This window comes from Ammospiza caudacuta, chromosome 2 (assembly GCF_027887145.1).
Source record: "Ammospiza caudacuta isolate bAmmCau1 chromosome 2, bAmmCau1.pri, whole genome shotgun sequence".
Lineage (NCBI taxonomy): Eukaryota > Metazoa > Chordata > Aves > Passeriformes > Passerellidae > Ammospiza > Ammospiza caudacuta.
Genome location: NC_080594.1, coordinates 56,317,785 through 56,344,710, shown reverse-complemented (window position 1 = coordinate 56,344,710; position 26,926 = coordinate 56,317,785). Strand labels below are relative to the sequence as shown.

Genomic DNA, 26,926 nt, shown 5'->3' with positions numbered 1-26,926 from the left:
GGTGCTTCCCTGTGTAAGGTACTCATACTGGATCCAGCCCATGTAATAATAATTATTTTTTTATTGCTCTCTGAACTTAATATTAAATGGGAATATCAGCTCTCTACCAAAATAAGCATATCCAGGACTTTAATAAAGCTGGATTTCCATAATCCTTGCGCTGGTCATTGTGGAATATAATGGTCTAATTAAGCTGTGCGTTGCACCTTTCTACTCTTTTGTGTCAATCTCTCACCAAGCTCTGGATTAATTTGACTGTTTACATGCTATAAATCCCACAGGGGGTTTTCCTTTTGTGGAACTTTGATGTTAATGCAAACGAGCCAGCACGTCCTGAAAAGTCAAGGCTGTTTAATTTTTTTGAGATATCACAACATGGTGGTTTTGGTAGTTAAACCAGTTATTTTATTTGAAAAACTTAGAAAAACTTGCAGCTGTGACATGGTAGCTCAGAGGCTCCTGCTTTAATGAGAGGAATGCAGATGTCTGTTGTTCAAAGTATGAGATAATCATCAGTGTCTGAACAAATTCAAACTGATATCAGCTTTTACCCATTTTATTATGCAATTTCCTCTTATTCCATCTGTCATTCATATTACAAAAAGGAGATGTGTTTATAAAACAGAGGATTTACATACTTCCTGGAAATAAAACCTCAATAACCAGACCCTGCCATCTGGTTTCCACAACCATTGATAAGAACCATTGTGATCTCTTTCTTAATGCAGGCATGATCCAATGCACATTAAAATGTCCTTGGCGTCCAGCTTATTCCCACTGAACCCTCAAAGCCACTGCAGTATAAATAGTGGCCCCACAGTATTTCCCCTTATAGCTCTAATTAATTAAGTTGCATAGCAAGAACCCCTCACAGCATTTTTCATGTCTAGAAAAGGAAAGTATGGTACAATGCAATTTTTAATGTGCTGAAGAAGTTCAAAGGGAAGAAAACCAAGATCCATTAATGAAACACTTTAGTGTTCCCAAGGCTTCTTCTGCTTCTTCCCACATCATTGTTGCCAGTATATTACTTAGTGTGGGCTGCATATGATGGAGAGAGAGCATAGAAATGAAGGAACATCGATTAAACCCATTCTTCCCCCTGTAATGCTTTAAATCTTCTGATGCCATCTCAATAGCTGCAAAAACCCAGCCCATTTCTGTGCTGAAGAACCCTGAAACATATCCAGACACAGGCACTGGACAGTCCTGGGTCTTGATCCTGCTGGCAGGGCAAAGAGGGAATGTTTTCACCCATCTCTGGACTGGTACATGGTCCTTGGGGCAGCATGAGGCTGCTGCAGGGGGTTAAAGTTCACCAACAGCCTGAGTGATAACAAAGACTCAATTCTCTGCTGGAAGTTCAAGACAGAAAAGGGGGAGGGCAGGGAAGAAAAAGAGAGTGGGTTGTTAGGAGCAGTTCATTCATTAATAAACTTCTGGGGGAGGACAAGTGGGACCTGGCTGTGCATTGGTGTTCTGCTTTGAGACCAAGCGTCTTCCTCTTCCATTACAAAGATCTAAGGCTTATTGTTTAATGCAGTAATAAATATTGCATTAAAATAATTGGCAAAGTAATGCCAATAAATAATGCATTTCTCCCAGGAGTTTAGCTGAAAATGTAACGCAGCCCCTGCACACATCACAGCATTTGCTGTAATTGGTCACACAGCCATTGTTCCTCATCGGCTCTGTTTTCTCTGACCTGCCTTTAATGCAGTGGTTTGACCCAATTTTTCTCTGAGTGTCAAATGGCTACCTTGGTTTCACAAGGCAGGGAGCAGGGCTGCCCACCAGGCACGTCCCATCCTGGCACAGCCCACAGAGTGCTGCCTTTTAGGAAAGGTGCTGCTGTGCTCCACATCCATAAGTGGATTGTGATAATCTCCTTGACTATAAAGTTGATACTAAGCAGCAGCATTAACTCTTCTTTTTCTGGTAAGGTGAGGAAGGAGACCCACAAATAAACTTTTTGAATCTTTGTCTCCTGACATAAGCATTTCATTTGCTCCCCAATGAATGCAATATTCTCCCCAGAAGCTGAAATAAATTTTACTTTATAATGATGTCACACTTTTGCTACTCTCTGTCTCTAGCTTCTTCCATCTGTATTAAATCAGTCACACTGGCCAACCTGTACTGGGTCACCTAAGATATTTCTGCACAGAAACTGAGGTAAAATAGATTTATTAAAATAAAAAAGCAACCTTGTGATGATTTTCTTTTACTGAGGGGAAAAGAGAGTTTTCATGACTCTGCTAAGGCAATGTCTTAAGCATTTCATTTCTTGCTGAAGAGCCCCTGTGGCTGATGCCACCTCCCCATTCAGGGGCTGAGTCAGCCTGCCTCTGGACACCTCCACCTTGGAATGTCATAGCCATCTAGTCTCCCATGTCCCCTGTAACAGCTGGGAAAGACAAGCAGAAACTGTGTGAGTACAAGGGGACATAGAAATCCCTCTTGACTCCACAGGTTCTGCATGTAGTCAGCCGCTCTCCAATGTCCTTAGACATGGAGATATCTATGAAATGCAGAAATAATGTTGGCTGTTAAATATAAGGGCTTTATTTGCCCCATGAAAACTGAGCTGTAGTAACCCCATGGAAGGCACTTAGTCTGTCACAAATACAAAACATTTTGACTTGCCCTGACCTTCTCTTGTCTCTCTCCCATTGTTCCTGCAGGCAGCTTGCTCCTACCTTCTGATTTAAAGTGGTCTTTTAGTAATATACCATGCCACCTTTCTCTCCTCCCGTCAAAAGGCATCAGTATTCTGGGTCTACCTGTAAAATCATCATCTGTCAGAGGAAGGAGGTGTGGCTGCAGGATCTGTAACCTGTACCAGGATCAGTGATAACAGATAAAGGGCTGCCCCTGATTTCAAATGCTGGAGGAAAAAATTCATGCATAGCATTCTCCAAAGCAAAATGGCTTCTTAAAACTAGCAAGCTTCCAACTGAGGCAATTCCAGCCCAGAGAACCCTTCAGAAAAGAATATAAACACATATTTCTCTGTCCCCACTTTTCATGGGCCCTGCTGGAAGGAGAATTCCATTGATGTTTATTTGCAGCATTCAGCTTCTGCATTTGAGAGGCATTTTGACTGACAGAGAAAAGCAAAAAGAGACAGATGTACTCACTGGGGAAGGCTTATATATAATTGAACATGTAAACATTTGCAAACCATTGTTATTTTTTACAATTGTATGAATAACATTTCCCTTGACTTGTGCTCATAGGCCTGTCAGGAGTTATGTAAAGCTGGGTACAAAGCAGCTGCCCGTGATTCAGTGCACCACAGGCTCTAGGCATGCAGTGTGTCACTGCTGGTGTTTTGTGCACCCCTGCCTCGAGGTACTGCATCAGAGCAAGGGGGGTGCATCACTACAAAGGGAGTGTCAAAGGCACCTTTGGCCACGGCTCTGTGGAGCAAAACGGAGCTGTACCTACTGCAAGGACTTTCTGTTGTAAACTGTCTGCCCAACTCCTTTTTATGATGTGAAGGGTCAATAAAATAAGTTGTTTATGTTCCTACACCCTTCTGCCTATGGAAAATACCCCAAACCAGCTGAATTAGTGTCACTTGAGTGGCAGGTAATGATAGAGAGTCCTCAGAAGACATTTCTTGGGATAGTTTGTAAGGAATTAGAAAACATTTCCCTTGCCCAAATTTGCAGAGGACTTTTTTAGTGCCTGATGTAGTAGATCTATTTGATTCTTTTCAGCAGCATATTTTCAGTACTACTGCTTGCTGGAAGGAGTTTCCACAAAAATGAGATTTGGAGGAATTGTCACGCCCCTCCCCCCCAGTCAGAGTAAATGAGTTCTGAGTTTTGATAATGCTCTTTGTGAGTACAGTGGCCATGCTCAAAAGGAATATTGCAAGGAGAACACCCTTCTTACCCCGGGAGTTAAGCTCTCTTCAGTGGCATACATCGCTCACCATGGCAATGGGAATTGAATTTTCCACTCTCTGAGCTCTCCTGGATACTTAAACCAGCCTCATGTAATACTATTGTGGCCGGTGTCATTGCACCACTGAAAACTAAATGAATGAATAAATTAGAGCCCTGGCGTTTGGGATTGCTGAATTGCATCCAAGCTTTTTATTGCAGCCGTGAGCTCCTTGTGGGCTGACAGACGGGATGGTGCTTATTAGGCAGTTAGGCAGATCATTGTAACCAGCAAACGGGAGAAGTGCGGGAGCAGGGCAATACATCAGGGAACTGAGACAGGATTATCTCTTAAGAAACCCCTTTCCAACACCAATTGCCTTTTGACTGCAGGGCCCCTTCTTATAACACAACAGTTTATTCTTCCTTATTGATGCAAGTAATCTAAGTTTATGGCTCCTGTCACAATCTTTTCCTCCTTGGCCTTTTAACTGCCTTGAATATAGAAGCTATTCCCATCTTCTCGAAAGTTTGTGCTCCTTCAGCTTTCAGCTTTCATCCTGCTCCTATTTTGTACGTTTCTGAATATCCCTCAATGTCACATTTTCAGCACTCAGTTCCCTCTTTTGTCTCATTTCTGTGCAGTTGTCTCCAAGGCTTTTTCTCAGCCCCACTTAGTGTGTTTCTCCACAGCCGCTCTCAGCCGTGGGCAGCACTGCAGGTCCCCTCAGCTCTGCTCATCTCTCCAGGACTTGGTCAGGTGCCAGAGCTCTGTTCAGACACCCTTTGTTCCCTTGATGTGTCCACATTAGGCTCCCAACCTGTGTTTGTGGTTGCATGGAGGGTTCCAAGCAGGTTTGATAATTTGCTTAAGGTGATTTACTGGTACTTGAGAGGGAGTGGCCCTTTGCTCTTGGCATGGCACTTACATTATCCATCAGTATGCCAACTTGGAGAGTTAATACCAGCAGAATAATAACCCTGTAAAAAGTTGTAATAATAATAAACCTGTAAAAAGCTTCTGGCTGATGTGGCTCCCTGAGCTGGCTGATGTTAGTTTGAAATTGCGTGGGGGAAAGGGGAGAAAGGGAATAAGAAGATATAGCTAGGATTGTGTAAGCGTATCTAGCTATTCTTTTCAGAAATGGCATGATGTAAGATCCTCTGTGATAGGAAATTTATCCCAAAGTCATATTTTGTGGCCCATTAACCAGTATAGGAGCAGGCTGCTGTGGGGAGGAGGAGCAGCAGTCCTGTTGGGTGCCCCTTGTGTTGTCAGCTGTGCCTGTTAGTGGTGCAGTGCATGTGGTGAGCTGGAGCACCTGGAGTTCAACCCAGAGAGAGAGAATCCTGGCTGCTCAGCTCTCCACGTGGCCACAGCAAGTGGCACTGAGCAATTCCTGAAGGCAGTGGCGAGCTGTCATGCTCCAGAGGAGGCTGCTGTGCCTGGGGATGCCATTGGTGTTTGTTGTGCTGCTTGTTCTCACAGTGTGGTGTTTGTGTGGTGGGGAACGAGAGGCAAGCTGAGTCTTTTTCTCCTCAGTGGAAGTGAAAGGTCAATGTGACAGGACACAAGACTGTCATGTAGTGTTGGGAAGCAACCTTGCTTTAGTGTGTATATATACACGAAAAGAATCTTCTAGAAGAGCTCTTAAGTGCAGATGTATTTTCCTGGTGAGCCAGAGATACAAGCCTCCATTTAACTGCACCCCTGAAATCACACCAGAGCAAGCCATTTGGCTGTGGAACAGTTGCCCCAGGAAAGCCATAAACCTTTATTACTTGGAGACCTTTGCAATTGGACTGGACACACCATGGTGTTCAGCACAGATTAAAGCAATGTGCTTCAGGGAGCAAAGCGCAGCAGACTACCTCAGGGAATGAGCCACCCCTTGGGAGCAGGGGGCTGGATGCAAATTGTACATTTCCATCTCCAGTTTCTGCAAATCTGCTGCATGTTAGACTCAGACACCTGAAACAACAATCATCTGCTGCAGAGTACTGTGGCACAATCTTTGGTTTTTGTTACTGTAAATTGGATTAAGTATCATTTCCAAACTCTCATTTCTGACCCTGTGTTGTCTTGTCTTCAGGAAGCATAAAATGCTTATTTTCTACAAAGCAGAAAATGCCGTGTAAATGCTTGAGGCAATATCCTGTTGGGACAGGTGAGGAAGAAGTGATGATGGGAGTGTTGTGAGCAGAAGGGCGCAGACAAGGAGGAGTAAGCCTTTCAAACCATCCCTCAGTGACAGCCAGGTGGGAAGATGGCCTTATTCTGGTTCCTGTTGTTGATCCTGTTGAAGTTACCCTGTCACTGCCAACAGGTTTTTCAGGTGGGAATATCCAGACTGTGGGCACCCCAATCTCGTCATGAACAGATTTTATGTAAAGGCTGTTTCCACAATCATCTTAACCAAAAGTAGCAGGTATTTATACTTTAAAATTTAGTTGCTGTTTCTGCCTGCAAACTGGAAAAAGTTTCTCATCTATTATTTATGCTTATTTCATTTTTTAAAAGGAAACAAATAATAAATAATGAGTTAGAGCATTGAATCTTCAAGTGACACTTTGGCATGGTTTCCCAGGAGCATGTTGCTCCCAAATGAGGTATGTAGGTGCTGAGATTATCATAAGTGGAGGGGTGCACAAAATGGAAAAGATATTGTGGACTTTGCTCATTCCTGGAAACACAGGATTTGTCAGCAAGCTGGATTATACCTGCTTATCACATCCTCTGGCCATTCCCTATGGCTTCTGTGAGAGAAACACTTAGTGGTATCTCAGCCTCTTCAGATCACAGCTGGATCTGCTGGGTTAAATGGCTAATTGAAGGTGAGTGCTTCAGTGTGCATTAGTCAAACCCTGTAGTTAAAATGGCAGATCATTTCCTCGTAGCTGCATGCAAAGGCAAATGTCTCTGTTTCTCTTGCTCGTTGCCATCCCCACAGCCAGCTACGAAGGGCTGCTGATTTAATTGCATAATCTACAGGGCTCAGTGGCAGGGCTCTAACTTAACTGTAACTAAGGAATTCATACTACACAGACTTTTATTCTAGGTCATTCCCCATTTGTGTTGAGCCACATGGGGATAACTGAAGATGCTGCAGACCTAGAAGTCTGCTGGAATCTCAGACTGTGTAATTTGCTGTGGCCATTAAGACATTAGCTAAGGAGATGTGTCATATAGTGAATATTGCTTAGTGTTGGTGCCAGGAGCTGAACCTTCAGGTTCTGCAGCCCATATCACAGTCTGTCAAAGTAGCTTCTCTGTGAGCAAGGGCTGTGGTGAGCTATACCCATGAAAAGTTGGGTTTGTTTATTTGCTTGCTGTTGCGATTTGTAAATCTTTTTAACACCTTCTCTCAAGGTCTCAAAGCAACACACAGAGGCAAGAAATCCCTGCCTTTGGAACTATTATCCATCTTCCTTACGTAGGGAAGAGAAGGCTTCAAGAGGCAATATGAGTAACACAGGGGTTTCACAGAAGTCCCTGGTAGGGACAGAAATTGGCTGTAACCCCTGGGACCCCCCCAGGTTTCTGTAGTGATCTTGGTAATGTTTCTCAGTCATTATAGTTGCAGCTTTTTTCTTTAAAAAGTAGTACCATGTCAGTTAAAGGCAAAAATAAAGTAGATCACCAGGACCTTATCTATGTATATTCAACCCTATGTTTCTGCTGAGTTACTCACACTGCTCTTTAAATCCTAACAGCAGAGAGATGGTCAGAGCTGTTTTGCTGTCCTCCAGAGCCTTGACCTGAGCACTAGCAGTGTCTGGAAGTTGCACCAGAAAGGCAGCACAGGCAGGGTGTAATGTCCTCCTTGAGCCTTGACCCTTTCTGCTTGGTTACTGTGAAAAGCCTACAGATGAATATTCATTCATTTGTATTCAACCTGGCTTTCAGACCCCCTTTCTTGTCTGCAGCTGACAGGATGTCACGAGGAAGTGACACAGCAGTGACACTCCATGTGTCATGGTCCACTTCTATTTGAACTTGATTTTTATGTAGTAATGAATCAAGCCACAGGAGTCCAGTCTGGGAAAAAAAGTGTCCCAAGGAAGCAAGATGAAGCTAGAAAGTTTTTCAGTCCATTTGGAAATAGGAATGCATTACAATGCACTTTTTCCCTCCACAGCAGCCCCCGGTATTCTCTCAAGGTAGACTGGGTACAAAAGGGGTTTTGAATTATTTATTAGTGTGCCTCTGTCAGATGTAATGAGGGCTATAAAGTATGTAAGAGTTTATAATTGGCTATCTGCAAGAAGTAATCCTAAGGGGGCTGTGTAAGGATCAAATAAATTATGCTTCATTATAGTAGTTATGCCAAGGATATTAGAAAATTGTTTTTGGTTGGAGGAAGAAAACTAAGGAGAAGCAGAAAAAGAAAACTTTGTTACTTCCCAGATCCACTGCTGTCAAAGATTTTACAGTCTGGGGGAAGATTTCAGTATTTCTCTTTAAAATTCCTGATGTGTTCAAGATGCTAAATAAGAAGTTGCCAAGATACTAGTACAAATAATGCATAAATGGAGTTTATCTAAATTGTTTTATTAATAAACTTCACTGAAGTCTCCCATGCAGTTAAGCAGGAATCCCAATTCCCCATTATCCGCCATTGGCACATCAGCTTTCAGAAATGAAACTTTTATCTCTTCCTCTCAGGGGGACAAGATACTTGTCCCGCCCCCTCCTCCTTCCCAGAATCTAATTATTGTTCTGATAATTCAAAACAAGGATTCTGTGGCAGTAAAAGAGACAGGAGGAAAATAAAAAGATGAACCACTGGTCCTGGAAGCTGTGATGGTATCGTTTGAAAATGCATATTTATGTTTTAGAAAAGCCAGGAGTAAAGGGATCTCCATGTTTCTATTTTAGTTATAGGGCTCTTCTAATGCTTTTGGATACAATTTTTGTAACAACAGAGGTACCCCTGGAGCACATGAGTTGGACAAGGAAAAGTCTTGTCAGATCCAGGAGGGAGGGAATATCCCTTCCCTTAAAGCAGTTGCTTGGTATTATTCTGTTTTAAATAAAGTCAAAGGACAACAGGGTTTCTCTCATGTTAAAATATACTTGGTTTTCATGATTTCCAGCAATGAAAATTATTCATGCTTTTGTATATTAAGTGTAATACTTTCACAAGTCTAAAACCTTATGAGGCCATGGTTGCTCCAGTCCCTGTCCAAGCCATAAAGGAAGCTTGTGTTTTGAAATGCTTTAGCAGACCAGTGTTCTGTATGGACAGCATTGTGTGAAAACTGTGGAAAGCAGGAGGCAGCTGCTGGGACCTGGAGCAGCAGAGGGATTGCAGCCTCTCTAAGCTCTAAGTGGCTGAGCTCAGCCTGCACACCAAAAGCTGCTCTCCAGCTCCAGTCGGGGGCTGTTTGCTGAATACATAACTCTGTCAAACAGCTTTGGCTTGGGATTGCTTGCAGGTGGTTTTTATTTGCATCACAGAAATCATAGGATGCTCATTTGATATCTGAGATAAAAATTGTGGGGACTCAAGCAGAAACCAGCGGCACAAGTGGTCAGTGAGGAGCTGGATGGGTCACAGGAGTCAGCTGGTTCTGAAAGAAGAATGCGAACAATAGCCAGGGTATGAGGAGAATTGAAAATAAGGGGCTTTTCCTCTTTGAAGACTTTATAAATAGCCTAAGTAGCATTATTAGTGGCTCCTGCAGCCATCTAACATTCACCACATAGCCTGTTCATTTTCTGCTTCAATTTTTTTCCTAAATTCTCTCTCAATCCTTGTAGGAGGTCCAGCCAATTCTGATATTGCTCCTTAGCATTCCCTACTCCTAGGTCCAAATGAAAATTCATGTCTTGTTTCTAGGAATTGCATGCTCCATTCACTAAGTATTAATCCATTAAGCCAATGATCTTGTAAATTGGAGCAGAACTACTGAGTGCTGGCGATGGTATCAAAGCATTGATTGGTTTTTACCAAGGACAGCCTTTATAGTGAAGGGTTTCTAGAAGAGTCTTCCACTGATCATAAAGCATTATTTCTAAAAAGTTTTTAGGAAGAAGGGACGAAGATGAGATCCAAGAGTCACATAGTTCATATTAGGGTTTTGCTAGTTGGTATTATCACCCCCTTCAAGGTCTTAATTTCGTTTAACTCTCCTTTTGGGTTCTCTCCATTGAAAGCAACAGGTTTAATTCATTTTTCAACTGCTGTCATAGTACTCTGGCATGGCTTTTTGTTTTTTGAAGGGAAAATTCCAAGAGACTGTGAAGCCAGCAGCCACAGAAATCTGCTGGGAAGGAGAAAGAGGCTGTATGGAATAGCCAGTTCTAGCAGGAAAGAAAAGGAATAAACTGGGCCTGCTTAACTTGTTTTAGAGAAAGGTGGTGCAAAGAGGGAAGAAAATGAAATGGTTTCTCAGAGTCGCAGTAGGGGTTTAGCAGAGTCCATGGCTTAAGGAGTGAACTGGAATTTCCACAGGAAGACACTGGTTAGACAATGTGAAAAGCTTCTGTAGCAGACACAGAGCCACAAGAACAGAATGTTTTAAAAGGTGGTGGGATCTCCATTGTGAGTGGCCTCTTAAGAACAGATTCAACAAACAGATCTTTTGGAAGATACAAGTAGAGCTTATCCTGACTTTGAGGGCGAAAGATGATTTAAATAACTTCTTCATGTCCCTTCCAGCCCTAGTTTATTAACTAAACTTTACTGAACTCATTTCAAAATTATTTCAAAGGTGGGCTGATGAGAAGGGAGAAGCACACACTTCTACTCAGTTCTTCCCTCTCACACGCTGGTTTTCATTAACAGAAAGAGTCAGGTTTGTTTGAGATGTTGGTAAGGTTGTACATATGGATTCTCTCTGAAAAAGATAAGTGACAGTGCCAATTTTTTCTGAGCTGCAGATGTGCAATATATTTGTAACAAACTGCAGCTCCTATCCAAAATCATATTTATCACATTTTGTGACAAACTGAAAAATGGGATCCATTTGAGGAAAATTGATTCGATAGAGTGCTTCTTCTCTCTGCAAATTGGGTCAGTTATTGAGTTTGAATGCCTTTGGATAGGAAGCATAGAGAAGCTGTGTTTTTTATTTGTTTTTAAAAATAAAAATATCTTTTTTTTTCTTGGATATGTCTCATGATGCAAGCTTTTCAGCATGTGAAAATCATGCAGAACAAAACAGTCTAACAGTATGAAATTTTGAGTGTCACACAGTTCCAACTGGACTTGTGTTGAATCTTACTGTCCCTCTTACTGAAAACAAAGTAGCTGAGATTGGGCTAATAGTTGGTTTTAGTTTAATTGAGGAAGCCAATCGATTTCACATGGAGTCTATTATTGCTTAGATTTAACTCCATTTCTTTTGATTTCCCACTGCAATTCAGCACAAAGGCAAACAGCACTGAATGCACCTTTGTTCATGCATAGATTAATTCATGTGCTTAGCTGCTGGCTCTGCAAGTAGCCTTGTGAATGTAAAGGGTATTTAAAAAGCTGCTAAAAAATGCTGCAGCTACAGCAGCAAACAGTAAATGAAACTGACCTCTTCTCCACCAGCTCCCTTGTATTTTACAGCACTTTGCTGAGCATTATCCATCAGCAGTGGATACACTGTACAGATAGAAATGCAGTTGATGGCTGCAGGCCTGTGTATCAACTGCGCTGCTGGTGTGAACATTTTTGCAGAATAGAAGACTTAAACCTGTGAAGCACCAGTGAGAAAAGCATAAAATGAAAAGTGATTCTCAGCTGTGCTTGATGATTGCCACTGACTTTTACAGCATTATTTGTCTTACTCTATTTCCTATCTAGATAAGTGATTTCATTTGATTTGAGGTGTCTTAGAGACTATCTAGTAGAAATGCGGAGCCATTCAGTTTTTACTGCAGGTGTAGATTTCCTAGTAGCATGTATGAACTTCCTTGGAAAGTACTCTGTGGTTTGCCAGAGGGTCTGCAGAGGGTGTACTGAAAATATGACTTTAAAGTCTTGAGTACAGTTAAAGTTTTACTGAGATGTGCAGTGGTTGATCTTCTGTTAATCCATGGACAGCTCAAGTGAAATAAAACCAACCAAAAAACTACTTTTAAATAGCAAAGGCCTGGTATGCAGTATTCTCCCACTGGATACAGGCTTTGCATCCATTCAAGTTTCCCTGTGACTTTAAGGATATGCCACCAAAGTGAAGGAATTGGCTGGACGTCTTTTGTTGCTTTATTCATCATCTACAAACAATTCCTTTTTAATAAATTAGTGAACTAATAGACATGGAAAAGCAATTATTTGGTTTAGTCCATTACTGAAGATTTCCAAAAGCAGTGGAATCACTGGAGTAGTGCTCTAGAGTCAGGGTGTTGCAGACTTAGTCCTTAGTCTAAACAGATTCTGTTGAAAAGATATGGGGATGCCTGTCCATTTATCCATTTTTCTTCTTAGGCGCCTTCACTGATGCAGGATATATTTCCTTCATTCCTTTCTTACAGTCTTTCATGAGACGAGTTCACATACTGGGAAATCCTTCAAGCATAGAGCTTCTGAAAAGTTCTGTCTAGTTTTTTGGCTAGTCTCTGTTTGCTATTGAAATTCATATTAATGAAAGGAATATGCCTTATCTACTATGACTACACGAAGAGTTATGCATTTTGGGAAGTTAGTTATTAAACTATCTTTTATTAATTACACTAGGCACCCTTGTGTTTCTAATGGAATGATTTCTATTTAAATACATTATGCCATATGCCATATGCTGATCTAGACTCTTTGAACTGTCAAGCATTTGATTCTGAGTCACAAAACGACAGGGTGAGCACACGGATGGGTTGTCACATAAAGAAGTCTGATGGCATGTGATAACGCTCAGGCTTCTTCTTTTTTTTTTTTTTTTTTTGCCATAAAGCTTATAATGTACAAGCATTGATCATGGCTTGCCAAACAGAAATGAGCTGACAGTTAAACTCCAGAGTGTTTTCTGGAGCTCTTCAAGCGTTTCAGTTCCACTCTGCAGACTCACTCTGCCTTTAACTGGACCATGTCACATCCTTTTCAGAACAATTGGTGTCAATCATTTTACTGTGTGACAGACTCTGGGAGAAATGGCACAGAGACTTGCCAAAGCTAGTTCTGATTGGTAGCAACTGAGGCAGACCAAGGCCATTTTGAAGCAGCAACTTTTTTCAATACAAATTGCTTTCTTTTAAAGTTAAGCATACAGGTTTACACTCAGGAGAAACACAGTTTTTCCTCTGATTTTTCCTTCTCCCTTAAAATTCAGGTAATTTCCCATAAAGGAAGAGAATTGATGACAGGAATTGAGATATTTGCATCTTCAGGACAGAATTAGGGCAGAAGGATAGAAGATAAGGGATAAAGAAAAGTGTAAGTAACTTTGGGCCAGGTTCATACACTTTATAAAGGTGTTTACAGTACAGCTATTTCCCCTTGAGGTAGGTTTCAAAGCTCACATTAAGATCAATAGATATCCAGGATGGAACTCATTAGGCTAAATCTAGATGCCTTGCACTGTTAGAGATACCCTAGGGTCTGCAAAATCTTTGTGTGGGCTGGCAGGTATGACAGAGGACTTAGGGGAACCTTGCACTGCTCTGGAGAGGCAGCTAAAGGATTGAGATGCTGAACAGCAATTAAACTGGCAGAAGGTGACGTATTTGGGTGGCTGAATCCCACTCTGGGTTTGTACTGCCAATGGAGCACAAATCAAGTCACTGACCTACACATGCCTAGTGCCATTTGAGATGCCTTTGGCTACTCCACCTCCAGCTGCTAATCCAGATGCATGGGCTTTCCCTGCTGCCTCTATGTCATATCTGCCAGTCCCATGTGAATGTCTTTGCTGTCTTAAGAGTTATGTGATCTTACATGTGTCCTAGTCACATAAACACAGTCCTATGTTTATGCATTCTTTAGGATAAGAAAAAATGTCTAGACTCCCCCGTTTGGACTGACAAAGATCTCAACTCAATTGCCAGTGCAGAGGCATCTGCACAGGTTTGATATGCCCTGTGCCACCTGAGGCACCTAGAAAGGAAGCGTCTCTGGGTGGGGGAATTTTCCTCTCTGAGCCTGAAGCACCTCTGTAGCAAGGAGCACCTTTGATCAAGCAAAAAACAAAGTGAAGTGATGTTTAATCTGTCAGAAAACTCCCATCTGCACCCTCCATTGCCCCATGCTGTGTCACAGTGAAATGAGGGGTGTAACCCTCCCGTGACACAGCACTCTGCTGGATGCTGGGACACATTTGTAATACCTTTTTTAGGCTTCCTCTGCCACTGGCACCCCTTTCCAAGAGCTCTGGAAGGTAGGTGGCATTTCCTCACTGTGCCTGTTTGCTGAGGCTGGGAGCCAAGCAGGTGCCAGGCAGTGCATGCTCATGGTGTGGAGTAACCCAGAGGAACACAGAAAGTCTCAGGAAAGGTGTGGGGCTTGACAGTCAGGAAAAGGGGGGCTAAGTAAAGTCAAATGGTGTGAACTAAAACCTGGAGCCCAGAACCAGAAGAGAAAGGGTGGTGGGGTATGGCAGAAAACCCTATTTCCATCACTTTCAAGACTGAGCAGTGTTATTGGAAGCAAGATCTGCAAGCTGAAATTTGTAGCATTTTATTCCTTCTGGTTTGTGTTGTTCTCATGCTTCATTTTGCTTTGTGTATTAAGAGTCCCTCTAATGTCCTGCTACAGGAAGGCTGTGGCAGAAAAACCTTGACCTTGAGTGAAACCCTGAACTGACTTGCGGTCTCCCATGTCATGACCCTTGAAGGAGAAATGGGAGGAAATTTGGTGCAGCATAGAATTATGTCTCTGTTTGTGCCTCCATTGCCTGGACACTGGGACAAGTGGCACGAGTCCCTTATGAATTCATTCACATCTGTGAATTCACAGGATTGTACCCTCTCTCAAATGAGGCACTTTAAGCTCAGGGTCAATAAAGATCCAGTCAAATGTCTCATGTTTAGTGGCTACTAACTAAAGAAGAAACTTTTGCCCAAAGTGTTGATCTTGTGTTTAATCCTAATAAAAGCCCATTTCAGCTCCATGTCTGGGTTTCCTGAGTGACAGATACTAACAGCAATGGAAGGGATTGGTGTGATAACATTTTTCTAAGAGAAGAACAACAGAGAGACCAAAGAGCAAAGTGATGGTGCTGAGAGAAGGTGGAAGTGTCACCCTAAAGAAGGGGTGTTCCAGGTGAAGTGCTGGGAGCTGCCAGTATAAAGACACTGATGGAATTGAGGCTGGACTCCCACGGGCATGGGAGCCAGGCTGCCTGCAGCTGGCACAGCCTTGCTCCCCTCTTTCTTCTGATGGCTTCTGCTGTTCTGCCCAGGCTCTGGAGTTTGTCTCAATCTGTTCTGACTCTCTTCTATCACTCCATTGCTGCTTGGTGTCAGCTCCCAGAGGGCTCTTTGAACAGGGACTTTAGAAGCTGTGTCTACTGGAGTATTTCGCATCCCAGTTTTTAACCAATTCTTCTTTAAGCTCATTGTTGGCTAAGGTATGTCTGAAAGCAACAGACAACTTCAGGTGCCAGCTCCATTTTACTTTCACACTCTGGAGTCACTTTTATAGGAGATAAATGCTTCAAAATCATTACAGTGAGGTGAGTTTTTAAATCACAAGAAACAGAGAGTCAAAGTCCGTGCTGCATCTAAAAATTGGTTTTGTTTTGCTTGTCAAGATTACTGTACCTTCAAGTGACAGATGGGAATATGAAAACTTTCTATCATCTTTGAACATTCAGGCTGGCTAATAGAGAAAAAATGTGAAAGGAAGAATCATCATTAAAATGGTCTTGAAAGTGATGACTTCCAAATTATTGTCTGTCAGCTTCTCCATATGGCCTGAATATCTGTCAGATGAACAGTATGCATTTAAAAATCCTTACAAAACAAACAAAACAAAAAGGCAAGTTTTCTTTTTGGTCAGATCTGAAAATAAAAGGGTAGAAAATAGATAAGAGGGGAGAAAAATGAGGAAGATAATTTGAAGTAGATATTTATCACTAAAAAGTGACTGTACAAAAAGAAACCTTCAGTCTGGTTTTATTTTTATTTGCAGTACATGTATCACGTCTGGCCCTTTTATTCCTTTTATTTTTCTAAGTGAAAATACAAATTGGATTTTTACAAGGCCCACTAAAGGGCTCTTTCCTTCTTCAGAGGCTTCCCAGGGTCCCTGTTACAGCAGCGCAGACACCTCTAACTGCTGGGCAAGGAGGCATTTATGGTGCCCAGCAGTCGCTTTCACTGCATTCATAGGGTGTAACTGTCTGGAGCTGAGGATATACAAAAAATGAGTGCATGTAAAAAGCTCTTAACAAGCCCATAATCAAGGAAAGCCACCAAGGGTTCAGTTACCATTTTAAAGTGCATTTTGCAGCAGCAAGCCTCTGAGGCTGAGTCCAAAGCTAAGTGCCTCATTCAATGCCATCACCACCTCTCTTTATTCATCAAACTGATGGCTGGCATCATCAGACTTAGCTGAATCATGTGCTTAGATTCACTCACCCTAGGCAAGGGAGAAGGAAGGAGACTATCGAAGGTTTGTCTTTATTTAACAGATTTTGGGGGATGCAATCTTCAAATGGACTGACAGAATAACCAAGAATGAGCCATTTAGCAATCAGGGAATGCTGTGCGCTCAACAAGTGAGAGGAAGAGCTGTGAAACAGGATTTTCAGCTATGAATGGTCAGGAGAGTTGCAATTAATTTATGATGTGATGTCTACATGGATTGTTTAAGGCACATCAGGTCCTTGAGTGGAGGCTCCCATTGAAGCCTCAGCAGCAATCTGAGGACAGCCCACCACAGGGATTTGCATGTTTCCTTTGTTGTGCACTGGCTTCTGCTGATAGGTCTTGGTGTTTATGAGTGCAGTCATTTTGCCCACAGCAAAATCTGGTTAATGTCTCTTGGATTTTTAATCCTTCTGTATTTGTTGTTCAAGACTTGCTCATATCCAGGATATTCTTGGAGATATTAACAGTGCTTAATATTTTACCTCTTGGAGTAAGCTGTTTGCTGCATGCCACAAATCATTTCTTTATCACTTCAAAGATGAGACCTAGATCTGTGCCAAGCCAGTAATGTAATTACTGTCCCTTCCCTGCTGCATCCACCATATGCAGAACCTATTATGTGTAATTATTTTCAATCACAAACACCACTCCAGACAGTCAAGATCATCTTTCAAGTGCTAAGTGTTACTAAAATATGATCATGCATTATATTCACAGCAAGAGTGACAGGGAAAGCAGGCTGGAAGGAACAAGGATTACTCTGGATGGTTTAATATTAAGGCATCCACTGTCTGACCCCCTGGTTTGCAGTTTTACAATCTGTAGGCTTGGGCAGCTCCTCACTTAGGCTGGTTTTAGATCACTTTTGAAGGGATCCATCATTCTGCATGGACCGCACAAAGAGCCTAGGGGCTGTCTGGGACCCTCTTAAGTACTGAAGCCAAGGTCTTGATTCCAGCTTTGGATTGCCAAGGCTGGTTGTGCTCAGTCAGCCCTGCATGTCTGTCCCCATGCCTTGGGGACATTGAGCCAGATGCAGCATTCACAATAGCAGTGTTTCACAGAGCAGGGCAAGGAGCCTGTTTCATTCCCAAATATGGAACCTCTCCAGAAAAGCTGGTCTGTGACAGTGCCAACACCTCCACTGGTACATTGTACATCATCTAAAACAGCTGCCAAGTGCCACCAGCACCTCCACTTGCTGACCCATCCCACTGATTGGGTCCCTCCCAGCTCCAGGCTGCAGCCCCTTTTGTGAAGGTGCCATTTAGGGATCTGCACATTTCCTTCCCCTTTCAATTTCTTTTCACAACTGTAGTGGATAATGGAAGATGACAGAGGATGGTAATTACAGCCGATTGTTGGTTTTGGTTTTCTTCCTTTTTAAAAAAATGGTTATAGGCATCCTAAGCATTTTAAGCAGCTGTAAAGATGGGTGTGGTATCCTGGGTAGCATAGCTGGGTAAATGCAATAACTGTAGAGCAGGCCAGAATGTGACTTTTGAGCTAAACTAGTAACTGCTCTTTACTGAAGCTGCAAAATTAGCTTAATGATTTCCACTGGGTTTGCAGCCCTTAGATTCAACTCGGATCTTTCACTGAATGTTGCAGCTGTTCAGCAGGATCTACATCCTCTGTGATTAAATAAACTGGCTGTGAGCATGTATGAATTATTAGTGGTAATGGTATGCAGCCTTTTTGCTTTTGCAGGATCTGATCCCCACAGTTGCTTACAAACAGGAATGGGTTGATTAGAAGGGAAGGAAGGGACTGAAGGGATTTTGTCCAAGTCCTATTCACACCATAGGCACACTCCACACTTTCAGTGCACACAATAAGGGACCCTAAATGCCAGTTATCAGCTTCAGTGCCCATGCAGACCAAGGCAGCATCAGCCCTGCTGAAGTCATGTAGAATCCTGCTGAAAGCAATGGGACATGACACACACATGCTCAAGATAAAAATATACCTCAGGGCATAAAGCAAAGTATGTGAAACCTTTTCTTGCTGACTAGCAGGCTCTAAATCTTTGTGGAAGTCTTATGCTGATGGCAAATCCCTGAGCCTGGCCTGAGCCTTGCCTGCAAGAAGTACTGGAGGACACAAGTGTTGTGTCAAGACACAAATCCACAGCAGGTCTATATGCACCACAAAGGGGGACTGTCTGAAGGTCAGACAAAACCACCAGAAAACCAGTGATATCAAAGGACATGTCAGAGCTACAGCTTCAAGTCTTGTGGCCAGTGGGTACCTGTGACAAAACAAATATTTATATAAGCCTTTTTGCCAGATGGGAGCTCCTGACACTCTGCTGGTCTCTGAAAGGTGTTGTGTTCACTCAATGAAGTGTGTGAGCTTGCCCATGGCTTTATACCTTGTCCTTTGCCTATAAGCATGCTTACAAAGCACCACTCGTGCTTTGGGGTCATGTGGCAGCACCAGCAATAGGCTGCAGGTTCCCATTTGATCTCGTCATCGCAGTCAGAGCAGGCTGTGAGAGGAAAAGAAGCTGCACTGCTTGGTGACTGGGTACTTCACAAGTGAAACTCAGTGCTGATAAAGCCCCTACCCAGCTGGAGAGCCAGCTGTCACTGGGATAAGAAGGCTTTCTGACATAGTTTTCCCTTATTTGGTTTATCTCTTAATAGGAGGCACAGCTAATGGTGAGGCTCAGTGGTGGGTGCTGTGGGCTGGTTGTTAGACAGTGTTGGAATGCCTTTAAGGGCCAGCATCCATGTGTGAGCTCCTTTGGAGCAATTCAACATTACAGTATATTGCATTGCTAAGGAATTTTTGACTGAATCCCAGAATTTATTTTCAGTGAAACTGGGCTTTGAACTTACAGACATGGGTGTACAGAAATGGGAAAAGAGGGGGCTTAATAGGGAAGGAGATAAATCGCCAAGGTTTGTGATCACTGATCCACTGTAGCATCAGAGGCAGAAAGAGCAAACAGGTACTCATGTTTGGGAAAGGATGAGCTGTGTTTGGAGAGTGGCAGTGGGAAGTGCTGTGAGCAATACTCGTGGGAAAAAACCCAGACAACAACCTGTTGCTGCAACAAAACCTAAAGAGAGCTGAAAACAAACAGTCTGTGAATGCAGTGGGCACTAGACACTCTTGCCACCTGAGGAGAGTAATTGGCAAGGGCTGAGAAAGAGCCTGTTCTGGGTTTGGAGGAGCAGCATTGTTATGCTAATAATCCTTTCACTTGCCTGCAGTGCTGCTGTTGTGTGCTCCTGGAAGAGCTGGGCAGGAGGCTTTCCCAGGACCTGTTTGTGGGGAAGGGCTGGCTGCAGTTTAATCTGGTCCAAGGCCGGCGGGTGCAAGGCTGCCGTCCCTCCTACCCCCTGCATACACCTCCCTGCCCTTTGAGCATTTGCAAGGTCTCCCAGAGTGTCTGTTCAGGTGCACAGGTTGGGTGCAAACAGCCCAGCCGGGGCAGTTCACTTTGGGCAGAGCAGCTCCCAAGCTGTGGCTGCCTGGGCTGGCACTGGGCACCACGAGCAGGGCGGGATGGGGTCAGAACCACGGCAGCACTGGCTGGGGCTGCCACAGTGCACTGGTCTGTGAAGTGACTCTGGCATCCAGGCGCTCTTCTCCCTTCCCCGGCCATTGTCATAATCAGTGGTGATGTTCCTCCTTGCCCTGTGTGGTCCTGCCCCTTCCTAGCACACCACCCGTGCTGTCTGTGCTTCACAACACCTTTCTTGCTTTAACAGTTCAAGAGAGAATCAGCAGGGGCTTTTTTGAGAGCCTTAGGTTGTCTTTAACAAAAGTAGACCCAGTTTTGGCCTAAATTCTCTTGTCTGAGAAACATCCTTTCTGAGAATTTAATTAGAAGTGACTCTCATTTACATGGATTCTACCAGCTGCCCTTAGCTCTACAGCCCTAGGGAAAAGAAATGAAATGATACTGTGAAAGATATTAGTGAGGACATTAGAAGCAACCATACCCAGATCAGGCAGAGTTCTGAAAATACCTCGCATTCAAATGTCCTTAATTGCTTTTCTCCTGTCACAGCTGCTGTGTGAATGCTCTATCTGAGAGAGGGCTGCCTCAGGGATTTCTTTTTCATTATGTGATGTAGATATGGAGACAGGAGCAGGCAATGACTGCTCAACAAGGGAAGGAAGAAGTAGGCTTGAGCAGCAAGAAGAAAATTGAACTTCGTGGAGGAAGATCCAGGAAGCTAATATTGGGCTTAAACCAGGGGCAGGTGTGCTTGGAGGGGCAGCAGAGAAGCTGCTGAGCTACTTTGCTAACAGCCAAGATGCTAAAAGCATTAAACATCTTTTGAAGAAAGATAAGATACCACTTCTGGACTTCAGGGCCTTGCTCAGGTGTGTCTTTGAGCAAATCAAGAACATAATGAAATGATTTCCATATCTTACAGGAACATCAGCAATATGAGAAGCTTAGGAATCTTGAGAAGGAAAACAGTAGAAAGGAATGGCAAGTTCCAGGCCCTGAGCCATCATCCCTCTCAGGACTCCTGTTAGACAGGTGTGATGTCCGCAGTTACTGTCACAACACCCAGGGCTTTCCTGTCCTGGGACCACGGCCGCAGAAGTGCTTTCCCAGGGAACGCTGCTCCTTATCATCAGGAGAGGAGGAGCAAAATTATGTGAGGTTGAGAGGTATGGCCAAAGGCAGCAAGTGACAGCTGTAGGGCTTGAACCTTATGCTCTGCCTCGCAGGTAAAAGGAACCCCTGCAAACCTTGGGAGGGCTTGCTTGGCTTTACAGCCTGTGAAGTGTCAGGTGCTCCTAGCCCATTATCTACACGCTGATTTGTTTCCAATCTCATCAGTAATATCTGACGCAAAGGAGACAACATTTAAACGTTGTAGCATACATTGAAATGTTCTCTCTAGGCTGTCTGTGTAAAATGCTTTGCCAGCTGCGTTGGCCTTTTGGCAGCTGCTGCAGTGACAGCTGAGAATGTAATATGATAAAAATGCCACTTCTGCAAAACGGTCATGGTGCATGGGAGCATTGCTGATTCCCTGTGATGTCTTGTGAAGGGACAGGATTTGCCAAAACATGTCTGTTTGGAGCAGCACCAGGGCTGGAGAAAGCAAAGTGTCTTGTGAATGTTAAACCAAGTTAAACCAACATGATAACATGTAAACGACTCAAGACCTCAGTTTTTTCCACTGAATGAATCAGGAAAACTTTGTGGACTGTGTACCTGTGGTATGCATTGATCAAGTGGTATGAAACCATTACTCCCTTGCTTTTGAAAGAGTGAAAAACAAAGAAAAATGGCAACAGATTAGCACAACTGACAGTTTTCCTGATGGAACCTAGGTGGACCCTGATTGATTGTTGTTTTAATTAATCAAAAGCAATCAGCTTGTAAATGGTGGCATTAATACACTTCTATTTAACCACATGTTGTGTATTCCAAATGCATTTTAAGCTATTCTGGAGAGTAGAAGAGAAATCTAAAAGCTTCAGAAGCTGAGCATGGCTTCTGATGCTGAACTACTCAGACTGGCTCCATCCCACAGACCACCTCTAAAACACTGCAGCAGAAGGCAGCACTCCAAATGCTTTTTGGCTATTTTTAGGAGAAGAAGAGACTTCATTTTCTCTGGGATTCCCTAATTGCAGTTTGACACTTTGATTCCCAAGTGGCAGCCCGTGTTTAAGCTAATGGCAATTCCTTGTATAAACTTTAATTTCCTTTTCTCTCCATAGGTTTGTTGATCGGCTCTGGTTGTGCCCTCTATCCTCTTGGCTGGGACAGTGAAGAAGTCAGACAAACCTGTGGAAACCTTTCCAACCAGTTTGAATTGGGTGAGTCATCACCAGAGCATCTCAGCCACTTTAGACTCTTCTATGTGTTGGCCACAAAAGCAAACTAGGATTTTAAAAGCACAGGCTTGGGGAAGCAACCTACCAGTGTGTGGTAGGCTAATCATACTGAATAATTCTGGAATGGTGCCAAGGCAGGGGATTTCAGATGGATCTCTGGAAATATTTTCCAAAAGAACATTATAAAAGAAAATGTATGTATTTATGTATGTATGTGTGCATATTTTAAGAAATAAATCAGATTTAATGGTCTTGCAATATGGGAGCTAACGCTCCTGGAGGTCTTGACAGGGTAGACAGAGGCATACTGTCACAGCTGACATCAAGGTAATTCTCCATGAGTGCAATTGGCTGTCTTTGAATTCTGGGATGTTTATGGCCTTCTAACACAAGCCTGAGGTGTATTTGTATGTGACTCACATACTTAGGAAGCTGGCAAATAACACTTGCACCCTATGTTGCCCTCTCCCAAACAAGCTACTTGTCTTACTGCTGCTGACTGCTCTGTGCCTGGAATGAGAGCCAGGGATGCAGCCACATGAGGCTCACACCTGTGCTTTCTCTGCAGGGCTCTAGAAAACAAGGGAACAGCAGCAACCTAAGGACTAAGCAATGTGGATGATCAGGATCTGATGTGTGAATGCACATCTGAGTCCTTGTTTAGTTGGAAGGATCAATACACTTGCTGACACCCTTCTCTCTAACTATTCCCTGATCCCGTGCCACTTGAGGAAGAGGGGGATCTGCAATTCTCCTGAAGGAATAGGAGGGACTGAGCACCTTGACTCCCCACAGACTTGAGAGCTTTTGCTCCTAAGCATACAGAGCTCCCCATTTCCAGCTCTTGAAAGCTAAACCTTAGATAAGGTTTACCTTTCCATAAGTGTGCGTGCAGGACTTGTGCAGGGCCTGACAGTAATCCCAGTGCAAGGAATAGTAGATAAAAATGGTCTAATGGGTTAAAGGCAAACCTGCTGCACCATTTCTTGATTTTACACTCATGTTCCTGTCAGATTTCAGGATTAAGGGGATTTGTTTCCATCTCAAAGGTATTTCTTGTCAAGATGTGCAGTAGAATTGAGGTTGAAAGATTAAAAATTATTGCTTTGGGAGAGGTGCTCCAGGCCACTCCCCCTACAGAATTCCTGTGGTGTTTTGAGTGCATTTGATCTGGCTGGGGACCAGAAATTCTCATAACCAGTATTAGCACCCATCACTACAGTGCCACTGATGTCTTATCAGTGTCTATGGTGTTGCTCAGAGGGTGTTTAATGTACTCTAGAAGCTTTACCTTGTTATTCTGAACCCTAATTTCCTTCTGTGCTGTTGATATTAAATTTGCTCTTCAGCAAAGTATAAAAAGTTCCTGCAAATTTTTATTCACCTAGTAATAGAAGGATTTAGACACAGAGGAGAGAGAAAATAAGAACAGAAATATGTAGTTAACTAGCAGGGAAAAAAAATGTTCCAGAATTAGATTCCCAGCTCCATTGAAAGATGTGTCAAAGGATGTAGTAGAAAGACTGGGCAAACCTCTGTGGTAACTGTTGCAGGGAAGATTCAGGTTCATCCCTGCCCATGGCCAATCCTGTGTGGAAGCCTGAAGTAGTTCCTGGCCAGCCCATTGAGCAAGTGCACCCTTTGAAAGGCCAGCTAGCACTTCACTGGTGCATGCTGATTCCTGCTCTGCCATGCCAAGCTCTGCCTCTGGGGCTCTAGCTTGTGTCCCATGCTTGTTCCCAGGTGCAGAACAGTATTACCTTCCAGTTTTTTCTCTGCAGAGTCACAGAAGGTGGGTGTTGTGACAGTATGAGCTTCTTCAAAGCACTTGGGCAGTTACAAACTGTTAAACACTGTCATGTCCACAGTCAGAGCAGTCTCTTAGACCACCTTCACTGTCTCAGTCTTGACTCATGAGTCAGATATTTGCATAAATTGAGTCACTCTGCCTTAAAAGTCAGTGAAGAAACCAATGTGAAAAATGTCATCTGGCAGCTCTCCTTCCAGGTACACGTAAGGACCATGAAAAGTCTCTGTGTGTTTTGTGGGGCTGGAGCACACAGCCCCAGCGTGACACGTGCCTAGACTTGACAGCAGTGCTGGTCTCACTGATCTGCTGCAATCGTGTGTCAACACATTAATTAACAGATCATAATGAGAGCTGAAATTTGCTGCAGTGATTTCTGCTAGGCAGCCCTGCCACTAAAACATCTCCTGTCCACTTACATTGGCAGTGAACTTAAATGCTTGGCTATGATTTTTTCTTACTTAATGTCAGTGTCTGTTTGATAGTGTGTTATCAAAACCATCTGTAAAGAAGAGGTTCTGTCCGCGGGCCATTTATTAACCATGCTGCTGGTCTTCCATAAATACCTCTTGGTTGGTGATAACCCCAACCCTCTAGGTCTCTTCTGAATCATTAGGGACTGGCATACTCATTATAGCCTACAGGCCTAAAATGATGTTTCAAAGACTTAATCTTACTAAGTCTCAAGACAAATTTAAGTAATTATTGCTTTCATTTGAATATTTAATTTGATTAAGCTGCAATGATATGCTTTTTGTTCCTGAGCCTGTGAAATGGTTTGTCTGAAGAACCATGTGGCATTCAAAATCCACTCTCAGAAAATCTGAGCTGCTGTGAGCCCTGCACTGGTTTACTAATGGTAGAAAGGGTGATGATGGGAGTGCTGGTCCTGCACCCCCTGCTGCTGTGGGTGCCAGAGAGGATAATTCAGCTCCTGGTTGCTCTCAAAGAAGATGTGTTCACAGGCATGCTGATCAGCAGACAGCATTCAGCCTTCTCTTCCAGGATGGCAAAACAAGTGCTGCAGCCTGGGCTACAGGGAACATGTGTGAGCAGTTGGGAGAGGGTCAAAATTCAACAGGTTTGACCAGAGAGTCAGCAAAGGAGGGGGTTCAGCACTGATGCTTGTTCTAGACTTAGAAAAAATCAGGGGGGGAAATGGTTGAGGTTGAAGGCAGAAAATAAAAGCCAGGAGCTGCAATCTGTATTATAGAAGGATGAAGAGGAACAAGAGGCAGGTACAGATGAGGGACTGCAAGAACTGTCTTGAGAAGCAGCTGAATTGTGCCCTGTGATATTTAATGTCAACCAGAAACATACTAGAATAAATAATTAAATGAAAACTTTTGCTTAACGAAAGCATGACAAACTCCTGCCCCCACAGCATGCTCATAACTAGAGAGAATAAATAAATAGCAATGCTAAGAACCCAGGAAAAAAAAAAAAGGCTAATCTTTAGTGGGTGTGCTAGATAAGAAATGCCATGTCTTCAGGCACTCTGAAAAGGCCTTAGACTAATAGGCACTCCAAATAGTGCTGAGATGGCCCATATTGTGAAGAGGGCACCCCTCCTTCCACCTCTGCCAAACCCACATATTTCTGTGTAGATTCCAAAGTAGTATTTAAAAAGGCTGCAGGAAAAATAACTTTTAATTAATGCCTTTAATTTAAGTGGATTTGAGTATTCTTTTCTCAAAAACCTGAGCTGACAGTGTAAAATACCCAGCAGTTTACTGCTCTCTTTAAAAACTGATATTTATTTGATTTTTATTAAGTGAACTATGTCCAAAGGATTCACTTAAACACTGATATATTTAATTGGGCTATTTTTTTTCAATCAAATAAAAGTGGTTGTATAGCTCCATCTCTGACAAAGAGGAGTTATTCTTCAAATGAAGATACCCTGCCAAGGACAACTCCATTTCTTGATTAAATTACATTCAATAGCTGAGCTGTTTTGCAAAGGGGGATGGGGAATAAGCTGCATAAGCAGACACCATAAAGACCTCCATAAAGAGGATGGTGTACCTGTAGAGGGGCTTGCTCACTGCTCTTCCCTAGAAGTATGGTTTTGCCATCATGAAAAGAAGCCCACTGATAGATTAGGCCTTTGACAAATGACCTCTTGCAAATATTGTTGAGAGGTCAAGGCCATGATAGGTCTGTGCTGTGGTGCTCTGCTTGTAGTTCCCAGCTTCCCAGCAGTCAGCATGATCTCTATAAGGGTCCTGAAGCCCCACTCCCTTTTGCAGCATCCCATCTGGATCACAGATCACACAGGAGCAGATTTCTCACTGAAACACTAGATTATGAACAGGAGAAATCTTCTACCACTGTTTTAGGGTGTTAACTCCTAGAAATAGGGCAATACAAATAAACAGGGGCAAGAAAAAAAAGAGATGTTTATGTTTTAAAGCAGCACAGTTGCTTGCTCATTGACCGAGTCAAAGGCTGTACTCTAATTTGGCAACGGGCTAACAGTGCATGAGGTGGAGACTGGAGTAGGAACTGAGCAGTGCTCAGAGGGACTGCCTTTCACTGAGGATGCATCAAAACCACCCTGATCTCTTGTCACCATGCAAACTGTTACTGTTAGGTTGCATTATTCTGGATTTGCCTGTGGGCCCATTCAGGGCAGCAGTGATGTGGCACAGCAGGATGGAGCTGCTGACTGAAGGGTGTAAAAGTGAGTCAGATCTACGAAATCCCTGGGCCTGCAAAAGGAATTAGCCGGCAATTTCCCAAAAGTAACCGTCATTAGGGCATATCATATAGCACACATTCAATTTTGCTGAGCTGGAGGCACTAATACCATTTTATTTTCATTTCTAAATGTTATACACAAGAAAAACAGATGGAAAAGGAGTGTTTTATCAGGAAATTCAT

General features: G+C 43.1%; 1 protein-coding gene across 1 annotated transcript in view; it reads left to right on the top strand.

The window, feature by feature from the left end:
* Positions 1 to 26,926, top strand: part of LHFPL6 (LHFPL tetraspan subfamily member 6) — a 135,974-nt gene that overhangs the window by 100,254 nt on the left and 8,794 nt on the right. Inside the window, exon 3 of the mRNA XM_058800186.1 lies at positions 22,117 to 22,215. Within this exon, the coding sequence (XP_058656169.1) occupies positions 22,117 to 22,215 (99 nt within the window). The remainder of the gene's footprint in view (positions 1 to 22,116; positions 22,216 to 26,926) is intronic.